Source organism: Amphiprion ocellaris, chromosome 13 (assembly GCF_022539595.1).
Source record: "Amphiprion ocellaris isolate individual 3 ecotype Okinawa chromosome 13, ASM2253959v1, whole genome shotgun sequence".
Classification (NCBI taxonomy): Eukaryota; Metazoa; Chordata; class Actinopteri; family Pomacentridae; genus Amphiprion; species Amphiprion ocellaris.
The window spans coordinates 15,996,035-16,014,137 of record NC_072778.1 but is presented as its reverse complement, the minus strand read 5'-3'; the positions used below and the strand labels follow the sequence as shown (position 1 = coordinate 16,014,137).

The 18,103-nt window shown below is 37.9% G+C and overlaps 3 protein-coding genes across 3 annotated transcripts; all 3 read left to right on the top strand.

The window, feature by feature from the left end:
• The first annotated feature begins 1,020 nt into the window (after window positions 1–1,020).
• LOC111576386 (BSCL2 lipid droplet biogenesis associated, seipin) lies at window positions 1,021–7,147 on the top strand. Its single transcript, XM_023282041.3, has 10 exons — window positions 1,021–1,157; window positions 1,843–2,098; window positions 2,200–2,278; window positions 2,376–2,519; window positions 2,634–2,669; window positions 3,879–4,013; window positions 4,147–4,244; window positions 5,264–5,381; window positions 5,510–5,588; window positions 5,714–7,147. Exons 2-10 carry the CDS (start codon window positions 1,848–1,850, stop codon window positions 5,857–5,859), a joined length of 1,086 nt encoding a protein of 361 aa, XP_023137809.2. The 5' UTR covers window positions 1,021–1,157; window positions 1,843–1,847; the 3' UTR covers window positions 5,860–7,147.
• An 85-nt stretch (window positions 7,148–7,232) lies between these two features.
• Window positions 7,233–10,790, top strand: LOC118471116 (uncharacterized). Its single transcript, XM_035953635.2, has 2 exons — window positions 7,233–8,498; window positions 10,578–10,790. Exons 1-2 carry the CDS (start codon window positions 7,542–7,544, stop codon window positions 10,740–10,742), a joined length of 1,122 nt encoding a protein of 373 aa, XP_035809528.1. The 5' UTR covers window positions 7,233–7,541; the 3' UTR covers window positions 10,743–10,790.
• A 39-nt stretch (window positions 10,791–10,829) lies between these two features.
• On the top strand, window positions 10,830–14,266 carry LOC118471117 (inositol-trisphosphate 3-kinase B-like). Its single transcript, XM_035953637.2, has 6 exons — window positions 10,830–10,848; window positions 11,303–11,516; window positions 12,479–12,683; window positions 12,797–12,898; window positions 13,188–13,259; window positions 13,420–14,266. The coding sequence occupies exons 1-6, from the start codon at window positions 10,830–10,832 to the stop codon at window positions 13,663–13,665; spliced, it is 858 nt and encodes a 285-aa protein (XP_035809530.2). The 3' UTR covers window positions 13,666–14,266.
• The last annotated feature ends 3,837 nt before the right edge of the window (window positions 14,267–18,103 follow it).

The following is an 18,103-nucleotide window of genomic DNA, read 5'->3' as shown; positions in this document are numbered from 1 at the left end:
CTTACAGGCAAAATAAAGAAGAAGGCAACAAAAATGTAAACATTCAGCAGGTAAAATAAGAATATTTTAAAATTAAATTAGTTTATTTAAATAAATAAAAAAATAGTATAGCCAAATAATAATGTGCACATAAATTTGATAGAATAAATGAAACTAACTAACATTTAGGATGATAATTTAAGTCTATTTTTATTATTTCTCATGTTTTAGTTGACTCATTTGTTTTGTGTTTATAAATTTTCTAGATATTCTCCATTTTTTTTTATTATTGTACCAATTTTTCCTTTCAACACTTTTAATGTCAGTCTTATCTAAGTTTCCTATTTGTGTTCCTGCATCTTTTATTTGCTTACTTGGCTATATTGTATTGTATTGAGGCCTCCGTCAACGTATTTTGCATTTACATAAAGGTTGAATGAATGAATAAATGAAAAGACTCCTGTACGTAGGTGTACCTGATAAACTGGCAACAAAGTGTATACTCATATCCATCTAAACATAATAAATGCTCAGATCTACATTTCCATCTATTCACTCATTCTCAGTCTCACTTATCATGGTCACTAAAATTTCTACAAATTCCCTCTTTAATTTAAGAATCTTTGGTGTTTTGAATTTTCAAAATAGTGTAGGTTCTTCCCTGAGGTACAGTAGCTATTTGAATTTTAGGAATTTAGGGGCAATGCACAATATGGAGAATTTAAAGCTCTGTAGGCCATTTTGCAGCGATGAAGGAAAAAAAACAAGAAAAACAAACATGAACTGGCAGCGTAAATGTGTGTGAAATAGCTAGCCACAAATGAAAAGTTTTATCTCCACTAGTGTCACTAAAACATTGTGATGGGTCATAGTTTAGTTTGCAATGTTGCATCCATTTTGAATATGTATTTCTTGAAGTATTTCTCAAAGTTACTACAGTTCTGTAGCTTCTCCCTTGTTATAAACGTCATCTTCAACATGAAGCACTCTGTTCCAGCTGGCAGCATTTCTCCTTATGTGGGATGGACTTAATCCCATCCAATGGCAGCTTCTGAGGCACTAAGGATACATTACTGAGGGGACTTGTGTTCATATTTCATCAAGACGAGGAGATAGCGACTTCAGGGGAAGGAGAAGCGATTTCCTAACAGCTCAGAATTGGCCAACAGAAACCAGAGGTGAGTTTTAATGGTAAGACAGAGGCCTGCTGAAGGAACAACGCTGCTGATATAGTGAACAAATATTTTGATTGCAGTCAGAAATACTTCACCATATTTGCGCTGATTCTTGGCTGCTTAACTTTTGTTTTGAAAATCTGCATGTCAGTGTTTATTCATGTGTTGAGCAACTTCCTTCCCTTTCTTAGAGATTAAATATCAATCTTCATTTACATAAAGTGCTTAACTGAATAGTTTAATTTTACAGACATTTGATATGGACTGAGAGCTAAATGGCATTAGCTCACCAACATTGCACAATACATACAGTGTCAAAACAAATTGATACACAGTTCTTAGTTTCTTCACTGCTGCTTGGAACATGTAATATATAATAATGTTGACACAGTTTGGAGTCATCTGACGTTAAAGGCCTCTGCTTGTGACTTTGATTGGACTCAGTGGTTTTGCAGATCTCAGTTACATGAATGTGAAGACTCGTGTCCTGACATCATTATTACCCACGCTCACTTTTGGGGACTTTATACAAAGCTCAGTGTGTTTGTATTTCTGGAGAACTCCTCACACAACGGTCACCACAGTTTAGTCTCACTGATTGCAAAACTCAACCCGCCCTTAACTGAATCAGTGTGTTCCCTTTATCTGCTTCTCAGAATGTTCCTCTTTGTTGTTTGTTGGATTTTAGATTTTATGGATCAAGAAAGCCATTTGCATTCAGGGGAAGTTATAGAACCATCGGTCCTCATCAGTCGGACACTGCTGAGGGTCCAGGATGCTGTCGCCATGGCGATGGCACGGGCCCGTCAGAGAGTCGTACAGGCCTTCACAGTGTCCTCTATTGTCTTTCTGCTCCTCTGTCTCGCCGCCTTTTTATATGGGAGCTTCTACTACTCCTACATGCCCAAGGCGACTTTTTCTGCACCTGTGCACTATTACTACAGGTGTGTATGTCAAGTCCTTATTTTTTGTGTGTTTTAGTGCTTTTACTACTCTTTGTATGCTATATTTTCCATCACTCACCTATTCATGTCTTTGTTTGCAGGACAGACTGTAAATCTCCAGCATCTTTTTTGTGTTCCTATCCTCTGGCCAACATCTCCCTGATGAGAAACAAGAAGCATGTATGTCTGTGTACAGTATCTGTGTATCCATCTGTGTTCAAAATTCATCCGTTCATAGAAAATATCCAAAGAATATAATCTTTTAATGTATATTCAGGCACTGACATTCGGCCAGGCCTATCGGATCTCTCTGCAGCTGGAGGTGCCTGATTCTCCAGCCAATCAGGACATGGGGATGTTCATGATCAAGACAACCTGTTTCTCTCAGGATGGAGGGCAGGTTGCCTCCTCTGCTCGCTCTGTAGGTTGCTCTAACATTCATTCAGCTTGTCGATGTGCGGTGCTTACAATCAAAAAGTTGCTGATTGCTAGCTAGAAATCTGCAAACTCACTCTTGCACTGCTGTGTTTCTCAGACGAGACAACTGCTGTCGGCCTCCAGCTCTCGCTTTGTGAGTACAGCGCTGACACATAATCAGCCACACAACCTGCTCAGAGCCAGATTAGAGCTGCTTATGCTTGTGTCGAACTGAAACAGAAGGTGATCTCAGTGCTCAGGTGATTGAGATGACAGAGTGAACAAGTAAACTGCTGACAAATGCAAATGGAGATACATAATGAATGGAGATGTAGAGCTCAGTTACTTCACCCTCGTGTCGTCCTGCGGGTCAGAATTGACCTGTTTCAAAGTTTGAAAATGTGGGGAAAAAATATATATTTTCACAGTGAAACTTCTGATGTCCACATTTTCAATATTTTTGGGAAATCTTTGCACATTTTTTGGTGGAAAAAAAGAAATGTTAAAAATGTTTCTTAAGAACATTCACAGAAAATCAACCAAAATCCAGTGAATTTTGCTGGATTTTTTTTTGTGAATGTTCTTAAAGAAAATATTAGAAGTTTTACTGATATATATGTAATTATTTTAGACATTTTTAGCATTTTTTGGAAGATTTTTACTCGTTTTTTAAAAACATTTACAAGAATTTTCTTGTCAAATTTGGGGGATTTTTTTTTTTTTTTTTTTTTAATAAAACGTTTAAGGGAAACTTTTAAGGAATTGCAAATTTTCTGAAATTTGGGGATTTTTTTTGCTGAATTTTTGGGGTTTTTTTCCAGACAAAGAAACAATATTTTTTTGGGTGCCCATAAGTGAAGACAACAGGAGGGTTAAACACGGGGGAATGAAACAAAATAACAATCCTCTAATAAACACTTGTTTTGAAGCTACAACCCCATATTAGAATGGTGTTCATCTAGTACTTTTAATGGTTGTGTTTTTGTGTTGAACTGCATAAAATCCAAAGATAATTGTTAGAAATATTTGTACATCTCCGTATATAATATATATGCTGCACTGTATATGTTCCAACATACATCAGCTAAATAAATCAGCCTATTTTAAACTCTCAGTCACATCCACTACCAAAAAATGCAGCCTCCAAACTTTTGGTTTGTTCCCATAAATCCCTGAAGGAAGGAACTCTTTAACAATAATGTCTGAGATCAGCTTTTGTTATTGTTCATTAAAGTGAGCACATAACCCAATCAGAGTCATACTGAAGTTAAATCCTCATCAATCATCTTTTCCTAAACATTCATCTGATAAGTGATAAGTTTTTCAGGATGCTATGATGCATATGTTGTTGTGTTGGGTTCAGAGCATGCTGCGATACAGATCAGACCTGCTGAGGACTCTGGGAACGCTGTTGTTCCTGCCGGCCTTCCTGAGCGGAGTAGTCGAGCAGAAACAAGTGCTGGATGTGGAGCTTTTCTCAGACTACACTGAAGACCCAGTGAGTCGTTGGTAGATATTAGATCCTGAAAGTTGAAAGTTTGATGTAATAACTGTTTTTTTTGTTGTTGTTGTTGTTGTTGTTGTTGTTGTTGTTGTTGAAGTCAGTCTAATAGGTTTTTCTCTGTGATCAGTATTCTCCCTCGGCCACGGCTGTTGTCGAGATTCTGTCCAACAAGATGCAGATCTACTCGTCTCAGCTGAACGTTCACGCTCATTTCACTGGCATTAGGTAAGAACTCTTTACATAACACCAAATTCTATGATGTTAAACTGACGCCGCTGAAGAATTCATATTAATAATAGCATTATTATATCTTTAAAAATAATGAAATATATAATCTTGTTAGTGAAATTTGTTTTAAACTCTTTTTATTGTGGTTTTGTCTTTTTTCTCATTGCGACTGCATCAAAATGGAAGTATAGTGATGTAGAATGACAGCCTTTACAGATAGTTATTTGTGCTGGATTATTACACTATCAGATGTGAAATCCTGTCATGGTATCTATATTACCTTTTTCAAACATGGCATTGATTGTCTCTAGCCATATATCCTAAAACCCATAGAAACATATTCTGTCGAATTATCTAGTCTCCGTGGAGTTTGTGTCTTTCTAATCATCTGTTGTCAATGGCAACAAGGCCTCACATGAAGTTACCAGTAGCTACAGAGCATGTTTTAGTCGTGTTGTAAAACTTCTAGCTTTGGATTTCTAAACAAGCCCTCCAGGTGCAGATGAAGAGGCCTGGGGCAGCATGTGACTTTCCAATAAATAGAAATTTGTTGGAAAGTCATAGTGGTCAATAAAAAGACACAAAACAACTGCAAAGAGATGCAAAACAAATCTTATGAGACGCAAGAATACGGCCAAATGTAGGGGTCTTATTTCTAGGAAGGAGTAGTCCATGCATGTTCACATTCAAGCTAATGCTCAATAATGAAAATGGAACAATATGCAGAGGAAGAAGAGACACACATTTCTCAGCAGTGGTGCTTCTAGACTTGAATGCAACAGATGAAACCACAAAAACTGTTCTGCTTGTGGTAGGAAACAATCTCACTTCTCTTCAATGGAAAAATTCTCTCTTTGGCCTGATTAAAGCCTCTGTTATTGTAGCTCACATGTACGGGGAACTGAGTTGAAGAGAATTCTAAGAAGTCACCCACTGAAACAGATGAGTCAAACTGGGACAAAGTCACAAAAAACAATAACGGCATGTTGTTTTGTTTTTCTCTGTCCCCACATCAGATACTTCCTCTTCTACTTCCCTGTCTTTTCAGCTCTGATTGGTGTGTCCAGTAACTTTGTCTTCCTCAGCATCCTCTTCATCCTCAGCTACATGAGGTTGCTGTTGAGGGCAGACAAGGTGAGAGGAGCAGCTCACTCTAAAGCTGCACATTTCACGTATTTGTGTCTCACTGAGCGTGAATTAGTAGCTGTTCTCTTCCAGATGCTGTTGTAGCTCAGATTTATCTGTCTCCCTGCTGTTTGCAGGGCAGGACAGGCGGACTGCTGTTCAACATAGAGGAGAACACAAACAGCAAGCAAGAGGATGAAAAAGATGTCCCTGCGGGTACACGGAACTAACACAGACATACATGATTTTCATGTTATTTAGGCTATTTGCATCAGTCACTTTGTACTGACAATGTGAGTGTGTTATAGTGTGTTTGACTGCAGAAACAAATCATTTGACAGGTACCGCAGAGCTGCTGGGTCCCTGCCAGATAAACCCTACAGATCTAAGTCCAGAGGAACCCCATTTGCCCTTTGGCAACGGCACAGAGCTGCAGGATGGTAATAAACTTGGTCAGGGTGAAATAAAAGAATCAGAGGCAGCCTGAGGTTATTAATGAAGGAAGGTGAGAAAGTGTGATATTTAATCCTGATGGTGAGATGTAGATTTAAGACTGATATGTGGTGGAAAATGTCTCAGAAAAAATACAACCTGTCCTCTGCACGCTGCCTTATAACTGTTATTATTATTTTAGCTTTGGACCCTTTAACTGACGTGTCTGAACCCTCATCTCTTGATAAAAATCTTTCATTTCCGGTGTCTTTTTATTACTTTGCATCAATGGTTATGGTTTTGTGCTTACTGTTGTAGAGAGAAACTCCTTAAGACATTCTGAAATATATAAACACTTGAATAAATGCTGGAAAAATATTAAATGTAAGATATTAAATGGTATTTTATTCCGATGCAGTTGAAGAAAAAGAGTTAATGTTTAAATTTAAGTAAAAATCTTAAAAAAGTAAAAAAGCTCTGTGTTCAAAATACAGAGGTGTGACCAGCGCCACAGCGCATACTCTAATTTATAAAGATGCATTGTAAAATGTTAATGGTGTATAAACCATAATCTGGAAATGAACGTAACAGCAGCTGCCAAATCAATGCAGCCAAATACAACCTATAATATTTCTCTGCAGTACCCTTCCCTTGTAGCACTAAGAAGCATAAAATGTAAACACCCAAGTAAAGTACAAGTACCTAAAAACTGTAAAAAGTTCTGTTGCTGTGCTTCTTTTCACTGTAACAGATTTTATTGTAGGTATTTTTTCTCATTCCAGTAGGGTTTTTTTTCCAAAATAGTTTCTCCAAAGTTTTATTTTTATTTCTAACAATGCCATTTTCCCCAGACACCCATTTGAGTTCATAGCACTTTTTTTTTTTTTTTTTTTTTTTACTAGCATTAATTTGGTCTGAATGAGTGAACTGCCACTCTGTGTCAGATTTGTTTGTCTTGATTAACAGAGAAAGACTTTGTGTTGAAACATGGTGTTATTAAATGAAACACAGGCGTCATTTGTGTTGTAAAAGTGAAAACTATAAGACTTACATAAAAGCAAATATCATGGTGGGACAACAGTGTGAGGGGATACAATAGCATTTAATTGTTTTGTGTAGTTTCATGTGCATTTGTTTCAAAATGACTAATTTACTTATTAATGTAACACTTTGGGTCTTCATAGCGTGCACTAATATTTACTAAAATGCTTTCACAGACTGACTCCTCCTGTTTACTATAAAATATAAGATTGTGAAGCAGGCTGAAATGTCACTTTAAAATGTTGTCAACCCTTTTGTTATTTGACCGCAATGTAAAACTATGATTAAAACATCATGAGGCATCCTGTACATCTTTTTTTCTACACAAAAATACCTTATCCCAGTGTACACTCTGTTTAACTGTTGCAACAAAGCATTTATTACCAGAGGGAGGAAACTCTACTTCTAGCTGTTTGACGCAGTCATTCCTGGATGTCCTGTTGACCTGTGTCACCGTTGGCCAAACTCCAGCAGCTTTGGAAACTCAGTAACGTCACTGCATGCAAAATGTGGTCCCAGCAGAGACTGTGAGGGAGGGATGCCGTTCAGTGACAGGCTGAAAGCTTAGGTCACTGAACAGGTGGAAGACACAGATGAGGTAAGGTGACATAGACACACATGCATTTGTAGCAATATTTTACTATTTGTGTCTTTTCGAAGGAAGTGTAAAAATGTTGTTCATGTTTAGACTTGTAAATGAATTTCCTCAAACATATTCAAAACTGTGTATATCATGGTAAACATTTCCTTGTTGTACAAGCACATGTTGGACTCATGGAGCAGATTAACCACTTCTGCTCCGCTCTGGACACAAAGATGGACACTACAGATGAAAACCACACAGAGGGGGTGAAGACAGAGAGAAAGAACGAGCAAACTTGGGAGAGTGACTCTTGTACCAGACTATCAGATGAAACACACCAGCATCTGTCGATCAGCGAAGGGCCGTCCAGCAGCTGCAGGGGGGTCAGAGTGAGATCCAGACCCAAACTTCACTCGACAAAAAGCTTCCCCCCTTACAGTCAGTGTATAGGTGGACTAGGAGAGGACGGCGAGTGGGACGACGAGGAAGACTCAGAGTCTGGCATGGTTCTCCAGCCAAATGTGAGGGAAAAAATTCAAAACACAGAAAGGAAAAAAGAGTTGACCTCAAGATGGGCAAGAGATGGAATGAAGGCAAAATGGAGGTGGAGGAGGACGGAGAGGTTGGGGGGAAGCTATGAGGGAGACACAGATGGCTGGGACAGAGGAAGGTGGAGCGGGAAAAGAAGAGTGGAAGAGGCTGGAAAAGGAAAGGGGCATGAAGACGAGCAGAGTGGGGATGGTGAGGGGAAACACTGGAGAGGTAGAAAGTCAAGTTTTGAGAAAGGGAGGAATAAAGAAGAGGTAGAAGAGAGGGGGAGCTCTTCAGCTGTCGAGGGTGAGGACAGGGGGGAGACCCGTGAGGGGGAGGACGAGGAGACCGAGGATCTGCCAGGACTGACAGGGGGCTCAACAACACATCAGTGGTCCTCCCCACATCCAATCCTCTCCAAGCTGCTGCACTCCTCGTCCAGCTCCTCCTGCTCCTCCATCAACTTCTCCTCAGCAGAGAGCGATGAGGTCTTCAGCGAAGGAGAGGATGCTGCGTCGAAGAGGAAGACTTTCAGGAAGGTGAGAAGAGTTGACGTAAACACATGATAAATGGATGCAGCTCAAAACAATCTTTCCACTGTTGGAATTTAATATCCCAGGCTATACACTGGCATCACCCCTGTGCTACTGGCTGCTCTGGTTTTCCATGAAAAAGGTGTAAAACCGTATGTTTCAACTGTTCTTTGCACTTGTGGTCCTGGTGATTTGCATGGGCTTGAAAGAAGACTTTGACAGGGTCAGATTTGAATGGCGTTTGCATGCCTGGCTGCTACTGCTGCTGGTACAGATATGAGAGTAGAGGGGAACAGACAGGAGAGGAGGAGAGGGAGCAGATGAAGTTCACTGTGTTTACATTGTCAGACATTAGACTTTTACACAAGTATATGAAATGAGCATCATCAAAACGTAACATTTGTGACCAAAAGAGTAGCATTTAGTATACAAATGTCTGCAATTTGGAGCCTAAATATCATATAATATAGACAATTCCTCCAAACTGTAAACTACTGAGCATGCTCAGTTCTGTTTCAGCCCCTCTTGTTTTTAGGTTTTTCCACTGAGCATGTGCGGTGGCAGCTGTTTTGTATATATACAAAGTAGATCATAACTGCTGAGGTACAGTATGTAATACTTTTGGTGCACACATAGAGAGGTATTTGTGCTACTTTGGATACATATTTTGAAGCTACATGATATGGTTTATATATTTAGTCACTTCACAGTTTTGCCAGAAGAAAATGCACAAATGAGGCACAATCCAGGTCACAATATGACACAGAATTAGCATAAATAAGCCAAGATAAATCTTTAGTAACTTTAAATTTTTTCAATCCCTAGGGATTTTTTCACAAAATAAATGTTAAAAATGAATAGGCTTTTTTGTCACAGCAGATGCTTTTGACATGTCACCGTAGGAAATGCACAAGTGTAAAATAATAAAATTAATGATGGTTGAATACCATTTATCGGTTCCAGTATTCATCATACTGACTTGCTGTGACGCCTCAAGCTGTTGTTGATGTTATCCAAAAAATGTTTCTACTGAAACGAGTCAAACTATCTGCAGTGACAAAGGCCTATTGAGAAGGGCCAGAAAACAGGAACAGGGTTAAATTGAAAAGAGAAATCACACAGGATTCCCTCAACATGGGCACTAGATGTCATTTATACTTGTAGGAATTAGGCCAAATAAGGACAAGTGATGAACTTGTTTCTCTAAATCAGCACAGTGTCTGAGCCTCTCACAGTTACAAGTTGCTGGTCTTTCCATCTGTATACATGGAGATATTCAGATTTAGGAGAACTGGACATTCTGAATTACCTGCTGATGAATATGTTTGTCTACGTGCTTTACACTTGGCCACTAATGCAACCTGCTTCTTAAAAAAGGAATGCTGGCTTCAGCTCCAGACCCTGAACACACACACAGAAACAGAGGCACATTTCTGTCCCTCATGGAGAAATCTACACAAATTTATGGCTAATTATTGGTCTTCAAGGTAACAATGTGTAACATTTTGAGAGCCCAAAAAGGTACATGCATGTCTCTAAAGAGTAAAAAACACATATACTGTATTTACCGTTTATTCTAAATGCTAAGGTAAAAAATCAAGAGGGGGGTGGGGATGTTTTACTGCTTCCTTGTTTAATTAGATTATAATGTGTGCTGAACTCTAAATACAGACGTGACGGATTTCCCCCCAAAAGTAAATGTGTTTCTTTACAAACATTCCGCCAACACCAATTTTTTTTTTAAACCAACAAATAAGGAGGAAGTTTGTTCATATATTTTTATTGGTTTTTGTGAAGCTTTTTGCCTTGTATGCTGCAGAGAAAAAGACATCATGCACTCACAGCGTAGTCCATTTTTTAAAATTATCATACCATGGCTTGGTAGGATTTACGATTGTGCCAAATTTTTCAGAAAGTCAATTAAACTTAACAACAGCAATTTAAAATAAATAAATAAGCCACAGAGAAAATGGATGATGGGTAACAGCTGAAAATATGTCATTTCATTCTTCAGTTCTTCATTCACACCTACTTTCTGTTCCCTCCTCAGAGCTCTCCATAATCTGTTCTTCTTTTGCGCCTCAGTGTCACTCCTGGAAAACCTTCCTGACCATGATGCACTGGTCGCTGGCCCGACAGAGCTCCTGGGTCCAGCTGGCAGGACATCAAGGCATGTGTGTTACACTTCACCCAAAACAGACGCATAGAGGGACTCAGAAACTACAGCGATCACATTTCCAAAGGATATAATGTAAAGATAGACTGATCTCTAAATGATTAAGGTTTCTGTGTGCAAATTGGGAAAAATTGTTGATATGAGACGATCTCAGTTCTACAATGAACTCAATTCACACCGGCATGCATTCCTATAATCTTGCTCACATAGGCTGCACATATGTAAATGTCACCGCTGCTCAGCAAAAACGTTTTATTTCAGTTTGTCAGCTGCTCTTGAACTAAGAATGAGTCTTTGTTTTAGTTGGAGGAACTTTTAGGGTACATAATGTGTTATAGAATGTGTTTGATCAGGTCAAGGATCATGAGATTTGTCCTCTAACTGAAGACTACTGTATGTAGACCTAATATAAAGTGTAATAAAGAGCTTCTTTGGGGTTTCATTTCACACTTAGTCTTAATTTCTGCTCATTCAGTCATGAACAGCGCATCTTTACAGTTTATTTTAATGATGGGAGTTTAGTTCCCAGCGCTGAAACCAGATACTTCAGTCATTGTTTTCCTGCTTTACTGAACATATGGAGACACAATAATCTGCTCCTTCTTCTCTCCTCATTGGTCGCTGGTGCCACCAGGTAACTTCCAGCTGAGCAAAGGAGGGGAGGTGCTGAAGCTGTACAGCGAGGTGGAGGCAAAGTGTCTGGACTGCCTGATGAGAGACCCGCTGAGGCCCTTTGTCCCGCAGTACCACGGCTTGGTCACCAGAGGGGAGAGCTGCTACATCCGGCTGGAGGACCTGCTGAGCGGTCTGAGGAAGCCCGTTATCATGGACTGCAAGATGGGAGTCAGGTAGGTTTTCCTCAGCAGGTGACCAGTCCACTCCTGACTATGCAGAGTTGTAGAGAGGTGAAGGGCTAATTGAGCCAGGCTGGACTGAAAACTTGTTTTTACTCCATTAACAACAAACTATACTGGCTATAATACAGACCATAGACACAATGTACAGAGCAGTGGGGGGGATATGTGTTTATATTGTGCTCTTGCTATGCTGACTGACATTTACTTATGGAGCCATTCATTTTCTAGGATTGTAGGTCGAATATATTTCAGTGCTTGAAACTGAAATAGTGTTTGTATTTGTACATTTTCCCTTTACTTTTGTCTTTGATTGGACCGGTCGATCTGATAGCTTGTTGAGTATCAGTAAATTACAAATTGGACACTATAGAGTGAAGAAACTGGTATATAAATGAAGAAATATACTTCATATATGTGCCACTTTCTTTACTTTGTTTCATTCATCATTCACCTTCTTCCACAGTTATGCAATAACTGACAAAACAAAATAACTGCTGGAGTTTTCAGTTATACAGAAATCTTCATCAGTACATGGATTATTGACTTGTCTTGTTTGGAGGGAACATTCAAATGTTCATGTTTCTTCCTGCCCAAATTGAAATCCTTTTCTGAAGTTAGAAACAGCAGTTTATTTTTACAACATCTCAATGTCAGATCAATTAATTAACTGAATCAGTCTGATTTTGACTTCAAATAATATACCTTCTCTGTGACATGGATTACATTTGGCTTCGATTTCCAGCCATTATGGTAAATCAGATTTGCCAGATCACTTGATAATTGGAAGCTAAAAAGTGTTGATTCTAATGTTTTTGTTGACAAAGATTGCATAACTCTAATGTCCCTTTTCAAAACTAAAAATATAACAAAGTCTGCAAAGACTAACAGTGTTTATTTTCGTATTTGGCCCTTACTGTATCTACATGATGCACTATTTGGAATTTCCTTGTTAGGACATACCAGGAGGAAGAACTGATTAAATCTCGCACCAAAGCCACCCTGCGCAGCGACATGTACCAGAAAATGGTGAAAATAGACCCATCTGCTCCATCAGCAGAGGAACACGCACAGAATGGGGTGACCAAATGGCGCTACCTCCAGTGGAGGGATTCAACCAGTTCTACATCCACACTGGGCTTCAGGATAGAGGGCATTATGGTAGGAGTGAAGGCCTGGAAGATCACTTCACAACTCATGTTACCCAAAGATACCTTTTTCTCTGAACAGTTTACCTACCTAAATGTCTATAATCTTATGTTTCTGTCTTTCAGATGGAAGACACCAGTGTTCAGCGGGACTTCAGAAAGATTCAGACTTTAGGTCAGGTGACAGAGGCGCTGCTCTACTTCACCGGTGGTCAGCTGGAAACTCTGGTCAGTCTGTCATAGAAACACGAGTTACATTACACCACCCCTCCTTTAGGAAACATGTCCCCATAACAACATGATTAGCAAAGAACAAATGTCAAAAATAATGACTAAACTGACTGAGCAAGCTCAAAAAATATAATTAAATACAGCTGGCGTGGAAAACTGTAACTACTCGAGTCACAATTAGCTTCCAAAACATAGCAGGTGCAGTAATGCATTCTACTATAGATGTGTCGTTTACTGCTAGTAAACCATAACCATAAACCATAACTGTACCCATGTGTGTTCTCAGAGAGCGTACCACTCCAGACTACTGGCCCTGAGCGACGCACTGAAGAATTCACCGTTTTTCAGAACCCATGAGGTTGGTTTACATGTGGAGAAACATGTTCTCTAATTCAAATCGGCTTTAAGTAACTTTATCTGACAGTGAAGCTGCTCATCCAGGTTATGTTCACTTCACTCAAATTCATTCTGTAATCTTACAGTGAGTCTGCGTGTATCTCTCTGTTTGACCTGACCAGGTGATTGGCAGCTCGCTTCTCTTCGTCCACGACCACAGCAAGGCCAGCGTGTGGATGATAGACTTTGGAAAGACGACCCCGCTGGCAGACGGCAGGGAGCTCCGACACAACGTCCCGTGGGTTGAAGGCAGCAGGGAGGACGGGTACCTCATCGGTCTGACCTCCCTCATCACCTCTCTGAGTCAGGCCATCAGTGTGGCCTCCTGGCAGCAGGACGGTGGCTGTGGAGAGGAAAAGACTGTTTAATGATGTACACAGAGGGCTGCATTTGTGGCATCCGAGATTAAACAACACTGAAGTTCAAGATTGGATGGATAAAATGGTCGCTGTTACAGGTTGAACTGTTGAGACGACAAGAGGAGGATTTGTTTATAGTAACTTTAATGTAGCTAAATACCACAGAAATTTATGAGGTTGTCCTGTAGCTGTATACTTGGTATGTGTTTACAGTGTTTTGTTACAAAGATAGGCTTTTAAGATTTTACAAGACTTTTTAAAACACTTTTCTATTCTTTATTTAGCCTTCACAAAGGACCAAAAATCCAAAGATCTTTGTGTTGATGCTAATGACTCTTTTTTCATTTGGTTAGTCGGCAGAAAATCAAAGCTCTCATCTGTGTTTTAACATACACTCAGCTAATTATTTTAGTGCAGCAAAGGTATCTTGAAGTAAATCATACAGACAAATAGGCACATTAGTTGAAGTTATATTGATAAGAAAAAATGTTTTTGTATCAGGTATTTGAAATATTTTCTTATGATGAAGCTGAAATGTTTTTTTTCTGTTACTTATATCCTTTACAATTAAATGGTCCAAGCCAAGTAAAATAAACAATGATTGCTTATATCTCTAGAGTCTTCATATATCCACATAATTAATACTCTGAAACCATCCACCTCTAACATATCTTATTAAATCCACAATAAATTGCAGACATCTAAACTATAAACAGAAGTCAAAGAAAGATAAAGAAAGCAAGAAAACACCCTTCATGATAATAAAATATTAAAATGTTTAGATCATAGAGCAAATCTCTGTGCAGAAGACACCTCAAATATTCCCATGTGACAGATTTAGGGATCCATAAAATATTATAGAAGTTAACTGGGAATTCTCAGAATTTAAAGTTGCTTAAAAGTGGAAACCAACAGAAGGTGGATGTTAAGCAGCTAATGCACATCTTATGTACTGTAATCTGGGATGGCCCGAAGAGAAAGCTCTTGAATGGATGACAGACTGCAGAATACTTCTCCTTCATAACCTAATCAGGGCGAATCTACACAAAATAACCAACCTGCATTTTCAACATGCACTATGTAATAAATAAAGCCATAAAATACAACAGTCTTGAAATAATTCCCAACTTTGTGAAAAGTGGAACAACTCTTATTACTTACAATTATGTACCAGTTTGTAGCAATAAGGTATTTATTTGCAATGAGGTACTCAGATCATTTATGCAAGTATATGTACAAAAACAAACAAACAAAAATCAGAAATGGAAGTTGTGTGTTTAATGGGGTACTTTAGTAGAAGAATTGAAGTATTATCAATCAAAGGTGAATATTTTTAATATTTAACTGTATGAAAGTACTTGTTACCAAACCACAGGCAGAATTTAATAGCTGAGATGGTGGACGTGAAATTAGTTTGAATTGCTTTTGAGGTAGTTTAGGGGGTTCCCAACTGCAGGCTTGTGTCCCTTCAAAGTGTCAGGATGTAGATAGTTGAGGTGTCATGAGATGATTAATATAGGAAGAAAGAGAGAGTGAGAAAAAAACTAAGTCACTACACAAATATGTTTGCTGTTAGAAGGTTTTTCTTCACTTTTTGTGAAATGTTGGGTAGTTCTACATCTTTGGGCCACAGTAAATTGTCTGAAAAGTTTCAAGGAGAAATGTTATGCAAATCTGTAGCGTGTGACAAAGACCCCAAACTAGATAGTCCCGAAAAGGATCGAAAACCAGGACTGTTGTTAGGTCTGGCCATCGAAAACTACTTATTTGTTTGCTTATTTTTATTAAGTAAGATTTTTTTAAAATCCCTAAATTAAATCATTTGTCATTCTGGTCATGCAATAAGCCCTTGACAATAATATGAAACAGCTGATCAAAAACGTTGGAATGTTAGTTTGCTGTCTGTAAAATATACATTTTTATGCTTTTATAGCTACAATATCAGAAACTTCAGTAGCATTCAGGCTGCTGTAGTTTCTACTCGGAGAAATGTAGTTGTTCCACCAGGTGGCGCCATGTTGTAGTTCTTTTCAGAGAAAACCTGTGAGCGGGGGGGACCGACAGTGAACCGGTCTGCGAACAGAAGCTGCTGTGTCCTGTATTTCCACGAGAAATAACGACGGTAAAAGAAATAATTTTGTAACTATTTTTATCTGATTGTGTCTGTGGGTTCAGCTTAATGTAATTTCTGATCCGCTGTCGTGCTAATTGCTAACAGCTCTAGCTAAAGCTAACCCAGAACTGCTCGCCAGACTCCGTAAATTCACGAAAGAAAAGTGTACAATTCTTCTCAAAAACGGATACAGCAAGCAAAACCTCTGTGTAGAAATGTTTTTTTCAATGATACAGTAAGTTTTAGAAGGCTTCCTGAAGCCTGAGGAGTGCTTCTGGATGGACCGTGTGATTTTGTGCCGGAGCGGCCTCACCAACCTGGTGGTGACACGTACGATGGACACCGGTGAGTTCGATCCATCGATTATATCCAAATTATCAGCCTCCTGCCTCAGTTTAACAGCATTTAACTCGTGATGGAAGCTCGTGTGGTAACATACACAGTAAATATTTTTGTTTAAAGTACACTATTTACAAATGAATAAGGCACAATGAGTCTCATCAGTGTGGATTTGCTGCTGATCGGGTATATATGTTTTGTAGTCGTATTATTGCACACTTAACAAAAACACAGTATCAATAGACACCACAGCAGCTTTTTTAGCTTGTCATCGCAGGAAGAAAAGGCATTGGTGTATTAATGATACCTGCATTCCCCCTAAGGGAGGTTCAGCTGTGGTGCAGGCCTGACTGAGACCTCATTAATGTTATTGGCTCCACCTGGATCTGGACTACAAGGATGAACATGTGGTGTAATTAGAGTACCGTAATTGGAGGATTACCAATACATGGTCCAAACATCAGCTAACAACACACAGAAGGGACACCATTGTGTATTAATTCATCTCTAGTCAAGAACATTTGAGCTTTTGGAAAAGCGCTTTATAAATAAAATTTATTATTATTATTATTATTAACATTTGGCAGGCTTATGGGAACTCAAGTAACCTACTTTGCCCTCCTATAAATAACTTTTATATTAATAATAACTATATAGCACTTTTAAAAACAAATCTTTACAACCTGATTGGTCAGACAATGCAGAAGTGGGATACCCAGAAGGTGATGTCACAATTTTATACAAGATAACGTTAAAACAAGAAGACAACAGATGGAAAAATGAATTATGTCAAAATTAGTCAAATCACTATTATTTATATTTCTATTATTTAAAGCAGCAGTTGTTGAGTCAATGCAGAGAAATAAGATTCTTGTTACAAATTTACTTCATAAGTTTAAATATTAAAAGTAAGGCCCTATAATATTATTTATAATGTAAAATTACTTCAGTCATATTCATTAATTTAATATTAATTTAATATTGCTACTAAGACCTTCAGTATTGTATAAAATATAAATTTACCTCACATCAAATTATATATTATGGTAAATTTTCTCCATTATTATAAATTATGGAAATTTACCTCACTCATTTGAATATAAAGGTTAAGATCCTACAATAGTATATATAATTCAAATTAACTTGAGTAACTTAATGGGGGAATAACCTAAAAAAATCTGTACTCTAACAGTTACCTGACAAATAAAAAAATTAAAGTTAAGATATTACATACATATACATGGGAAACCAAAGATTGTTAGTGACTGAAGACTAAATAAAACCTATATGACAATTTTAAATGGAATTCTTTTTGAATGAAAATGTAGGTGAATATACCTCAAAGTTGGGTTACATTTTATTTAATTATTAAAAATTATAGCAAAAACACTAAATAGTTTTAAATATTTAAGAAAGGGCATGCAATTTGCACATTTAAAGATTGTTTTTAAAGCTGTGAGATATTTCTAGGCCTTCAAAATGAGTATATACCCAAAAATAACCTTTTAATTCTTATTTTTAGTTCATAACAGAACACTCAAATATAAAACATTTAAATTCATTCATAATAAGGAAAAAATGCCCTCAGCCACTATTGACATACCTGATATAATTTAAGAGATTCTTCACAGAAAGGTCCTATAGTTTTTTTTTGTTTTTTTTTTTAATATAGCAATTATTGTAATTATTATTATTACTATTTAAAATTTAACTTAAAGTCACGGCTTTCGTGGCAGTTCCATGTCATTTAAAGAATGTCAAAAATACAGGTTTGAAGCAGTTTCCATCTTTAAATTCTCATCCTTGCATTACAATATAGAGCAGGTAATATTTTGATGGCATCTCATACAGTCAAAATCTATGACATTATTTATATACAATACACAATAAATATTACACTGGAGCCTTAACAAAATGATATCGTAAATTGCAATATTTGCTAGAGAAATCACAATTCGATATTTTCCGTAACCATTCAGCCATAGTTTCCAGTTT

Bases quoted from the DNA above. Each gene is read 5' to 3' on its own strand.
- LOC111576386 (XM_023282041.3), top strand. From the start codon at position 1,848: ATGGATCAAGAAAGCCATTTGCATTCAGGGGAAGTTATAGAACCATCG. The intron at 2,670-3,878 runs GTGAGTACAGCG...TGTTGGGTTCAG, and splicing joins CGGCCTCCAGCTCTCGCTTT to AGCATGCTGCGATACAGATC. The intron at 4,245-5,263 runs GTAAGAACTCTT...TCCCCACATCAG, and splicing joins GCTCATTTCACTGGCATTAG to ATACTTCCTCTTCTACTTCC.
- LOC118471116 (XM_035953635.2), top strand. From the start codon at position 7,542: ATGAATTTCCTCAAACATATTCAAAACTGTGTATATCATGGTAAACAT. The intron at 8,499-10,577 runs GTGAGAAGAGTT...TTTGCGCCTCAG, and splicing joins AGAGGAAGACTTTCAGGAAG to TGTCACTCCTGGAAAACCTT.
- LOC118471117 (XM_035953637.2), top strand. The intron at 12,684-12,796 runs GTAGGAGTGAAG...TCTGTCTTTCAG, and splicing joins TCAGGATAGAGGGCATTATG to ATGGAAGACACCAGTGTTCA. The intron at 13,260-13,419 runs GTTGGTTTACAT...TGACCTGACCAG, and splicing joins CGTTTTTCAGAACCCATGAG to GTGATTGGCAGCTCGCTTCT.